General features: G+C 43.0%; 1 protein-coding gene across 3 annotated transcripts in view; it reads right to left on the reverse strand.

The window, feature by feature from the left end:
* pfkfb4a (6-phosphofructo-2-kinase/fructose-2,6-biphosphatase 4a) overlaps nucleotides 1-12,071 on the reverse strand; it is a 45,267-nt gene that overhangs the window by 16,296 nt on the left and 16,900 nt on the right. For all 3 annotated transcript variants that reach the window (XM_014133377.2, XM_014133375.2, XM_014133376.2), the window contains exons 6-7: nucleotides 9,566-9,622; nucleotides 9,358-9,479 (exon numbers count right to left, since the gene is read on the reverse strand). In XM_014133377.2, coding sequence (XP_013988852.1) covers nucleotides 9,358-9,479; nucleotides 9,566-9,622 — 179 coding nt within the window. The remainder of the gene's footprint in view (nucleotides 1-9,357; nucleotides 9,480-9,565; nucleotides 9,623-12,071) is intronic.

The following is a 12,071-nucleotide window of genomic DNA, read 5'->3' on the forward strand; positions in this document are numbered from 1 at the left end:
GACGATTTGAACTTATTCAAAACAAAAAATGTGGACAGATGGCAGCATTTGTGCTAAACTGAAAGCAAGAACCACCATATTTAACCATGGCAAGGTGACTGGGAACATGGACGTGTACAAACAGACCAGCTACGACCACTGTAAGGCAACACGACAGTACAAGCACAAAGTGAAGTCGCAATTCAATGGCTCAGACACGAGATGCATGTGGCAGGGACGCCACACAATCAAGGATTATAAAGGGAAAGCTAGCTACGTCGCGGACACTGGCGCCTCGCTCCTGGACGAGCTAAACACATTCTTGGCTCGCTTCGAGGAAAACAATATCGACAATGGCCCCCAAAACTCACGAGGACTGTGTGCTCTCATTCTCCGTGGCCGACGTGAGTAAGTCATTGAAGAGTGTTAACCCTCGCAAGGCTGCAGGCCTAGACGGCATCCCAAGCCGTATCTTCAGAACATGTGCAGACCAGCTGGCTGGAGTGTTTATGAACATATTCAATCCCCACTTGCTTCAAGATGTCCACCATTGCTCCTGTACCCAAGAAAGTGAAGGTAACTGAACTAAATGACTAATTGCCCAATAGCACTCACTTCTGTCATCATGAAGTGCTTTGAGAGACTAGTTAAGGACCATATCACCTCCATCTTACCCGACACCCTAGACCAGTGGTCACCAACCAATCGATTGCGATCGACTGGGGGGGGGTCAATTGATCAACAAACATTTCTGTAGAAAAGCTAACATTAAAGCTAATCATTTCCATTTGTGCAGAGCAAGATATACAACTGATCCATTTTGTTATCATATCTTGAGATTTGAAATATAATATGGTTTGAGAAAAACAATATTGGTAGGCCAATATGCTGTTAAAATGCATTAGGCCTACTGCACAAACCTCATTCCTACCTCCCAGTTTTATTAGGTTGTTGCATAAGTCATGTTTAAGTCATGTTTCTGTTGGTGATCACTGCCCTAGACCCACTACAATTTGCATATGTACCAAACAGATCCACGGACGATGCAATCGGCATTGCACAGCACACGGCCCTTTCCCACCTGGGCAACAGAAATACCCATGTAAGAATGCTGTTCATTGACTACAGCTCAGCCTTCGATACCATAGTGCCCTCCAAGCTCGTCACTAAGCTCAGGGCACTGGGTATGTCCCCACCCTGTGCAAATGGGTAATAGACTTCCTGACGAACCGAGTGGTGAAAGTAGGCAACAACACCTTGACCACGCTGATCCTCAACACGGGGCCCCACAGTGCATGCTCAGTCCCCTCCTGTAGTCCCTGTTCACCCATGATTGCGTGGCCAAGCACATCTCCAACTCAATCATCAAGTTTGCTGACAACAACAGTGGTAGGCCTGATTACCAACAGCGATGAGACAGCATACAGGGAGGTGACGGTCTGAATACTATGTTTTTTTATTATTAATACATTTTTCAACAATTTCTAAAAAACAGTTTTCGCTTTGTCATTATTGTACAGACATACACACAATTTTTTGGGGGATCCATTTTAGAATAAGACTAACTCAACAAAATGTGGAAACGGGTCCCATATGTTTAAGTAGTTGTCACTTGTTAGTCTATAATTATCTGTTGTAACTAAGTACAGATGTTCTTACCTTTGACCTGTTTAACTGCCCGTATCAAATTGTAAGTATTGAATGCTATGGTTAAAGTTTGCACCAGACTGGATTCGAGGACACACTGAATATATCTGTGACACCGTGTGATTCTGTAGCAGCTGATGTTGTGACTTCCTACAAGCTTCTCGGGGTGGTGAGAAGGCCCATTAAACATTCTTCGCTTCTGCTCTGGAGGTGTTCTCCCTGAATTCTTGTAATAAACTGGATTGATTTTGATTGGCTCTCAATGACTACTCTCCTTTTTGTTCACCTGGGAATTCTTGTACTGATAAGTTCATGTTAAGTATCCCTATATTCCTGTTATTACAGTGCCATCACTCTTATTAGTACGACTGCGCAGTACTCTCACTGGAGATGGACCTGGCCTGAGTGTGATGTGACTATGTACTGTGGTAATAGGGTGAAGTAAACATTGTTAAACTGGAACCTAGTCATTGTGTCATTTTGAGTTAACATTGGTAGCAGAGGATGGTTAATAACTACAATGTGCCACCTCACTTCCACCAGAAGAGGTTGTACGAAAGTTGTGAAAATGAACTTGGAATCTGGACACGGGTTACTAATCTGGACAAGAAAAAGAAAACACTTGTGGTATTATTGCTCGAGGGAAGAGCGAGAGATACAGTACAGGAAATATCTGTGGAGGATTTGAACAAGGATGACGGTATGAGAACTGATCAGAGCACTGGATTCTGTGTTTCTTAAAGAAGAGAAAGACCGTGCCTACGAGGCATACTTAAACTTTGACTGTGTTAGAGACATTCCGGTTGCAATGACGGACTACATCATTGATTTCGAACAGCGGTACAATATGATGCGCAAGTACGACATGGTTTTCCCAAATGCAGTACTAGCTTTCAAGTTGCTAGATACTGCCTGTCTGGATGGTAGGGAGAAACAGTTGGCTTTGACTGCTTGTACTGTGCTGACTTTTGCATCCAATCTGAAAACTGAACAATCTGTTAAATACATGGACAGAGAAAGTGGTATTCCACACACAGCAACAGTCATTGGACGAGCAGGAAAAAGCCACACAAAAAAAAACACCAGAACTGGTACAATTTGCAGTACTCTGAACCAGCTACACTTTCTGGTACAATAGGGTCAAATGACCTGTCACTTGTAGATAATCTCAGAATTGAACCAATGGAAAATTGAGAAAAAGTTGAGTGACATTCAAAATGATGATGTACTTGATACAAAGGACGTGTCATTTGACTCAGCTAAACTAGATGTGCTCAGTAATTGGAGGAAAAATTGAGTGTTTGAGGAAGTCACAGACATTGGCCAAAAATGTGTCTCAACAAGGTAGGTGTGTACCCTTACAGCATCCTTAACTGGAATAGTGCCAAAAGCACATCTAGTGGCTAGAGGTTTTGACGAGCTGGCTGCTAAAGAACTCAGTCACTCAGTTTGCTGCTGACAGTGATCTGCCAGAATTTTTTTTAAATGTCATTCCATAGACATCAAATGTGCATTTTGCAGGGAACAGAGCTGTCAAGAGACATTCACATCCGATCTCTGCCTGAACTAAGACCTAAGGAAACGAAAAAACTGTTTGTATGGCCTGGCAGATGCATCACTCTACCCGTACAACAAAGTCAAGGCAACAATGCTGTGTACAGGTGGAAAAATGTCACAAGTGCATCCTGCAGTCTTCTATTGGCTTTATCAAGACTGCAATGTGACTGGAGTGCTTGCAATGTGACTGGACTACTTGACTTCATCTGGGGTGGCTCACAGACCTTTGCTACAACTGTGATTCCACAGCTCAAAGCTGTTTTCCTGGTTGGCCACAAAGGAGCAGCACTCAGCAATGGAAAGTGGCAGCTTGAGTAATAAAAACTCTCACACAACCCATTTGTAATGGGGAACTTAAATAATACTTAGGACATTTAATTATTGTGTTGATGTTTTGTTTGTCTTTAAAGAAAAGTTCATGTTTTAAGTACCCCTATATTTCTGTTATTACGGTGCTATCACTCTGTTATTAAAAGTTAAAGGCGCCGGAGAGAATGGCTGCCGTTTTACAGTTTCCTAACCAATTTTGATATTGTGTGTTTTTTCACATTATTTGTAACTTATTTGGTACATAATGTTTCCGCCACCGTCTCTTATGACCGAAAAGAGCTAGAAATCAGGACAGCGATTACTCACCTCGTATTGAAGGACAATGTTTTTCATTAACGAGTCGGACGAGAGGGATTTACTCCAAACACTCGACAAGGCCCTCATCCCCATCATTCGCAGTAGAAAAAGATGGAGATGTCGAGGACAAAGGTCGGGGAGCCTTGTAAGGATCCGGCGACAAGTGGGTAATTTGCCTTTACCATCAGTCCTATTAGCCAATAAAATAGACGAACTACAAGCATGAATATACAGTTGAAGTCGGAAGGTTATATACACCTTAGCCAACTACATTTAAACTCAGTTTTTCACAATTCCTGACATTTAATCAGAGTAAAAATTCCCTGTCTAGGTCAGTTAGGATCACCACTTTATTTTAAGAATGTGAAATGTCAGAATAATAGTAGAGAGAGTGATTTATTTCAGCTTTTATTTCTTTCATCACATTCCCAGTGTGTCAGAAGTTTACATACACTCAATTAGTATTCAGTAGCATTGCCTTTAAATTGTTAAACTTGGGTCAATCGTTTCGGGTAGCCTTCCACAAGCTTCCCACAATAAGTTGGGTGAATGTTGGCCCATTACTCCTGAGAGAGCTGGTGTAACTGAATCAGGTTTGTAGGCCTCCTTGCTCGCACACGCTTTTTCAGTTCTGCCCACACATTTTCTATAGGATTGAGGTCAGGGCTTTGTGATGGCCATTCCAATACATTAACTTTGTTGTTCTTAAGCCATTTTGCCACAACTTTGAAAGTATGCTTGGGGTCATTGTCCATTTGGAAGACCCATTTGCGACCAAGCTTTAACTCCCTGACTGATGTCTTGAGATGTTGCTTCAATATACCCACATAATATTCCTACCTCATGATGCCATCTATTTTGTGAAGTGCACCAGTCCCTCCTGCAGGAAAGCACCCCCACAACATGAGGCTGCCACCCCCGTGCTTCACGGTTGGGATGGTGTTCTTCGGCTTGCAAGCTTCCCCCTTTTTCCTCCAAACATGACGATGGTCATTATGACCAAACAGTTCTATTTTTGTTTCATCAGCCTAGAGGACATTTATCCAAAAAGTACTATCTTTGTCCCCATGTGCAGTTACAAACCGTAGTCTGGCTTTATGGCGGTTTTGGAGCAATGGCTTCTTCCTTGCTGAGCGGCCTTTCAGGTTATGTCGATATAGGACTCGTTTTACTGTAGTAGATACTTTTGTACCTGTTTTCTCCAGCATCTTCACAAGATCCTTTGCTGTTGTTCTGTGATTGGTTTGCACTTTTCGCACCAAAGTACGTTCATCTCTAGGAGACAGAACGCGTCTCTTTCCTAAGCGGTATGACAGCTGCGTGGACCCATGGTGTTTATACGTATGTACTACTGTTTGTACAGATGAACATGGTACCTTCAGGCGTTACTTCTGACCCACTGGAATTGTGATACAGTGAATTATAAGTGAAATAATCTGTCAGTTAACAATTGTTGGAAAAATGACTTGTGTCATGCACAAAGTAGATGTCCTAACCGACTTGCCAAAACTATAGTTTGTTAGCAAGAAATTTGTGGAGTGGTTGAAAAACGAGTTTTAATGACTCCAACTTAAGTGTATGTAAACTTCTGACTTCAACTGTATATCCTACAAACTGGACATGAAAAACTGTAATATCTTATGTTTCACAGTGTCGTGGCTGAACGACTACTTGAATAACATACATCTGGCGGGTTATGCACTGTATCGGCAGGATAGAACAGTAGCCTCTGGTAAGACAAGGGGTAGCGGCCTACGTATATTTGTAAACAACAGCTGGTGCACGATATCTAAGGTCTCAAGGTTTTGCTCACCTGAGGTAGAGTATCTCATGAAACTGTAGACCACACTATTTACTAAGATAGTTTATCTATATTCTTCGTAGCTGTCTATTTACCACCACAAACCGATGCTGGCACTAAGACCGCACTCAATGAGCTGTATACAGCCATAACCAAACAGGAAACCGCTCATCCAGAAGTAGCGCTCCTAGTGGCAGCGGACTTTAATGCAGGAAAACCGAAATCCGTTTTTACCTCATTTCGATCAGCATGTTAAATGTGCAACCTAAGGGAAAGAAATTCTAGACCACATTTACTCCACACACAGAGATGCATACAAAGCTCTCCCTCGCCCTCCATTTGGCAAATCTGACCATAATTCTATTGTCCTGATTCCTGCTTACAAGCAAAAACTAAAGCAGGAAGCACCAGCGACTCGTTCAATAGAAAAGTGGTCAGATGAAGCAGATGCTAAGCTACAGGACTGTTTTGCTAGCACAGACTGGAATATGTTCTGGGATTCTTCCGATGGCATTGAGGAGTACACCACATCAGTCACTGAATTCATCAAAAAGTGCATCAATGACGTCATCCTCACAGTGACTGTACGTACATACCCCAATCATAAGCCATGGATTGCAGGCAACATGCACACTGAGTTAAAGGCTAGAGCTGCCGCTTTCAAGCAAAGCGATGAACCATCAAACAGGCAAAACAGGACTAAGATCAAATCGTACTACACCGGCTCAGACGCTCGTTGGATGTGGCAGGGCTTGCAAACTATTACAGACTACAAAAGGGAAGCACAGCTGCGAGCTGCTCAGTGACATGAGCGTACCAGACGAGCTAAATTACTTCTATGCTCACTTCGAGGCAAGTAACACTGAAACATGCATGAGAGCATCAACTGTTCCAGACAACTGTTGTGATCACGCTCTCCATAGCCGATGTGAGTGAGACCTTTAAACTAGGGACGCACCGATATGATTTTTTTTTGGGCCGATATCCGATATTTTCCTTGCCAAAAAACACGATACCCGATATTTACAATTTTAGTGTCCTTTATAGCATTCCAGTACAGTTAAATAGTTGAAACACACACACACCAAAAAGTTATTTTGTTGGCATTTACGTATGTCCCCATTACCAGTAAAACAATCAAAACCAATTTCCACAGCCTCTAGTAGAGTACTTTTCCAAGTTAACCCGATGGTCTGTGTTGGCATTTTCGTTGAGCAAGCGCTTCAATACCATGACAGGGTTTCACATCTGCTGCAGAGGCAGTCGACTTTATTTTTCATGTCAGTTGTCCGAATGGAGCTAGGAGTGTTCATGTTTCAAACATGCTCTCAAATGCCATTGAAATGGCAGCAGGGGTATGAGAACCAGCACATTCTTAAGCATGCAATGCTTCTTTCCTCAATAGGAAATCCTCGTCGACCCACTGTGCTGTCAGACTCATAAAATGCTCATGGGGCTGACATCGCTGGTTCAAATGTCAGTCGTGAAGCTCATAGCGACCCATAGCAAGTAGCTCACGGATGTGTTTCAACAATACCGGTAGGGCAACATATGAAAAATAGTGCCTACTTGGTAGTGTGTACCAGTGCTCGACCAGTCGGCGAAAGCCAACATCATCCACAACAGAGAACGGTTTATTATCAAGGGCATTGAATTCCATTATCTTGGCGTTAATGGATTTCGCATTTGAGTTGTCTAGCTGAAATTTTCTTAATCTTTCAAATGACTGCTCGATCCACACAGCAGACATTGTAGGCTAGGTGTTGCACGTGTAGTGCTATATTTTTTGTGGCGTCATTACGGGATCTACCTACGTCATATAGGTACGCACGTCAGCTTTGACATCGGTTTTGCACATCGGCCAATGCCGATGTTGGCATTTTTAGCTAATATCGTCCGATTCCGACATGCTTACCGATATATCATGCATCCCGACTTTAAACAGGTCAACATACACAAGGCCGCAGGGCCAGGCGGATTACCAGGACGTGTACTCCGAGCACGCGCTGACCAACTGGCAAGTGTCTTCACTGACATTTTCAACCTGTCCCTGACTGAGTCTGTAATACCAACATGCTTCAAGCAGACCACCATAGACCCTGTGCCCAAGAACACTAAGGTAACCAGCCTAAATGACTGCCGACTCGTAGCACTCACGTCTGTAGCCATGAAGTGCTTTGAAAGGCTGGTCATGGCCTGCATCAACACCATTATCCCTGAAACCCTAGACCCACTCCAATCTGCATACCACCCCAACAGATCCACAGATTATTCAATCTCTATTCATTGACTATAGCTCAGCGTTCAACACCATAGTGCCCTCAAAGCTCATCACTACGCTAAGGACCCTGGGACTAAACACCTCCCTCTGCAACTGGATCCAAGACTTCCTGACGGGCCGCCCCCAGGTGGTTAGGGTAGGTAACACCACATATGCCACGCTGATACTCAACACACAGAGGCCCCTCAGGGGTGCGTGCTCAGTACACTCCTGTACTCCCTTTTCACTCATGACTGCATGGCCAGGCACGACTCCAACACCATCATTAAGTTTTTTGATGACAGCAGTGGTAGACCTCTCCATCAATGTGATTAAGACAAAGGAGATGATTGTGGACTACAGGAAAAGGAGGACCGAGCACACACCCATTCTCATCGACAGGGCTGTAGTGGAGCAGGTTGAGAGCTTCAAGTTCCTTGGTATCCACATCACCAACAAACTATCATGGTCCAAACACACCAAGACAGTCATGAAGAGGGCACGACAAAGCCTATTCCCCCTCAAGAGACCGAAAAGATTTGGCATGGGTCCTCAGATCCTCAAAAGGTTCTACAGCTGTACCATCGAGAGCATCCTGACTGGTTGCATCACTGCCTGGTATGGCAACTGCTCAGCCTCCGACCACAAGGCACTACAGAGGGTAGTGCGTATGGCCCAGTACATCACTGGGGCCAAGCTTCCTGCCATCCAGCACCTCTATACCAGGCAGTGTCAGAGGAAGGCCCTAAAAATTGTCAAAGACTCCAGCCACCCTAGTCATAGACTGTTCTCTCTGCTACTGCATGGCAAGCGGTACCAGAGCACCAAGTCTAGGTCCAAAAGGCTTCGCAACAGCTTCTACCCCCAAGCCATAAGACTCCTGAACAGCTAATCAAATAGCTACCCAGACTATTTGCATTGTCACCCCCCCCTTTTACGCTACTGCTATTCTGTTTATTATCTATGCAGTCACTTTAACTCTACCTAGATGAACATATTACCTCGACTAACCAGTGCCCCCGCACATTGACTCTGTACCAGTTACCACCTGTATATAGCCTCTATTGATATTTTACTGCTGCTCTTTAATTATTTGTAACTTTTATTTCTTATTCTTTTCTAGGTTATCTATTTTTTACTTAACACGTATTTTTGTTAACTGCATTGTTGGTTAAGGGCTTGTAAGTAAGCATTTCAATACAACACCGGTTGTATTCAGCGCATGTGACAAATAAAATGTGATTCGATTTGATTATTAATACACCTGCGCAGTAGTCTCAATGGAGATGGACCTGGCCTGAGTGTAGTGGCGACTATGTTCTGTGAAGTAAACGTTGTTAAACTGGAACCTAGTCGTTGTGTAATTTTGAATTAACAGTTACAACTGTAAAAGCAACAACTTTTGAATAGAAAACGGTCCAGAGAATGCTTTTCAATGAAATAATAGGAGAGAACTCTTTGTTCCTCATTGAGAGAAGATGCTCACCTGTCTAGAACTTCATCCAGGGTCTCATAGGAGTTCTCATAACACTTGATCCTCTTCTTGAAGTCCTCCATAGCCTCCTCTGTGTTGCAGTTGGTGTAGTCAGGGCTGCCCAGCTTCACTTGCTGAGCAGAGAAAGAGACAGTGGAAATAAGACTTATTGGTGCTCTCTATAAAGAGTTAGCAACAGGAAATGTGGATGATCACTCACCACAATGTTTTCTGCAATGACTTCAGGGTCTTCACAAACAGACTCTACAAAAAACACCTAGGAGAAAAGGGAATACAGTAAACTCCAAGGATAGACAAAACATCTAAGTCACATAGATGGGTAGGGTGTTAACCAACAAAACCAATGCATGTGTAACCAAAAGGCTAGAAACTGACAGGGTTGGCTTACAATCAAAGGATTATTGACAACATGTAAGCTATATTTCATTTGCAAATGTTTATTGAAAAATATATTTGCCCAATAAGCAGTTGTTCGCTTCCAGATACATTGTTACAGTTGTTGGTGAGCTAGCTACCCTAGCCATGTTACTGCAGATATGATGTGTCAAAACAAGAGATGGTATCAAGAACAAAATACAACCAGCTGAAATAAACCATCTACAATTCATCACACAGAAGCTTGTAGTTATTGCCGCTAGCTAGGGCTGATAAATCAAATTCAGATCAAAATTGAGATATTGACATGTGCAATATCCATATAGCAAGAGGCTGGCTGCGATTTTCTCCTTTCTATGACATGCCATTAATACAACATAAAATGACACTACGGTACCTCCAATGAGATGCGCTAGACTCCGTTTATTCCCTCTGTACATGCACAGAGGATGCTGACCAATCACAAGCGGGCTCGCTCACCCTCTGCATAGCATGCTCATGCTGGCCAATCCGCAAAGAGCGAGCGGTTACATGCTGGTGAAGAGACTGTGAGTCGGAAACATAAGTGCTGCTAGTGCCAACAAGAAGCCGATTTGGTGCCAAAGAAGGACGCATCTTCAGTGATGGCAGTATTTCGGCTACAGGCAATCCGGTGTCAACCAAATGCAAGTGTTTTGCAAAAAGTACCTCAGAGTTGTGGTGACAACAAGAGGCAACAACAAATTTATTCCATCATTTGAATAAAAAAACATCCCGCCGACACAGAAATCACAGAGGCAATCACCTATCACATAGCCAAAGACATGGTTCCTATTTACACAGTCAGCAAAGACTGCTTCAAGAAGATGATAAACAAGCTGGACAGGAGATACAAGATTCCATCTCGCACATTTATTTCTCCCAAGTCGCCATCCCAACACTGTATAACAAACTTAAGGGAAAAGTTTAAACATTGAATGTTTCGTTGAATGACTGGACCAGACTCCAATGTTTTGGACACAGGATGCACCTTGTAATCGGTAGACTACGTGTTACATGTTTTTAAGGCACTGACTTATCATTTAAATTATAATAATGATGGAGCCTACTTCTACATAATTACACAATCATAAGACTCCTATTCCATCTGCAGCCTATGGCTGCCTGAATAAACAATGAACTTAGCTTATTTAAGAACTAATAGGCCTAATGGTAAAATAGGAACTCATGTTATAGCACACTATATATTTTATGATCATGTTTTTTTAATTTTATTTATTTCACCTTTATTTAACCAGGTAGGCTAGTTGAGAACAAGTTCTCATTTACAACTGCGACCTGGCCAAGATAAAGCAAAGCAGTTCGACACATACAACAACACAGCGTTACACATGGAATAAACAAACAGTCAATAATACAATAGAAAAAGTCTATATACAGTGTGTGCAAATGAGGTAAGGGAGGAAAGGCAATAAATAGGCCATGGTGGCGAAGTAATTACAATATACCAATTAAAAACTGGAGTGACAGATGTGCAGAAGATGAATGTGCAAGTAGAGATACTGGGGTGCAAAGGAGCAAGATAAATAAATACAGTATGGGGATGAGGTAGTTGGATGGGCTATTTACAGACGGGCTATGTACAGGTGGTGCAGTGATCTGTGAGCTGCTCTGACAGCTGGTGCTTAAAGCTAGTGAGGGCGATATGAGTCTCCAGCTTCAGTGATTTTTGCAGTTCGTTCAAGTCACTGGCAGCAGAGAACTGGAAGGAGAGGCGGCCAAAGGAGGGATTGGCTTTGGGGGTGACCAGTGAGATATACCTGCTGGAGCGCGTGCTATGGGTGGGTGCTGCTATGGTGACCAGTGAGCTGAGATAAGGCGCGGCTTTACCTAGCAAAGACTTGTAGATGACCTGGAGCCAGTGGGTTTGGCGACGAGTATGAAACGAGGGCCAGCCAACGAGAGCGTACAGGTCGCAGTGATGGGTAGTATATGGAGCTTTTGTGACAAAACGGATGGCACTGTGATAGACTACATCCAATTTGTTGAGTAGAGTGTTGGAGGCTATTTTGTAAATGACATTGCTGAAGTCGAGGATCGGTAGGATGGTCAGTTTTACGAGGGTATGTTTGGTAGCATGAGTGAAGGATGCTTTGTTGCGAATGTTCAAAATGTATGTTTGTTAATATGTAGGTGTAATAATCCTATCTATTATTATATGTAGCCTATAACAATGTTGGAACATAGTTATTCACTCTACATTCATATGATCTCATTTTATAAGTGATGTTCTATACCCTGACAGTTGGTTTAACCACGTCTGATGGAATTACCAAGTTTTCACCCAAGTG

The sequence above is a fragment of the Salmo salar genome, chromosome ssa12 (genome assembly GCF_905237065.1).
Source record: "Salmo salar chromosome ssa12, Ssal_v3.1, whole genome shotgun sequence".
Classification (NCBI taxonomy): domain Eukaryota; kingdom Metazoa; phylum Chordata; class Actinopteri; order Salmoniformes; family Salmonidae; genus Salmo; species Salmo salar.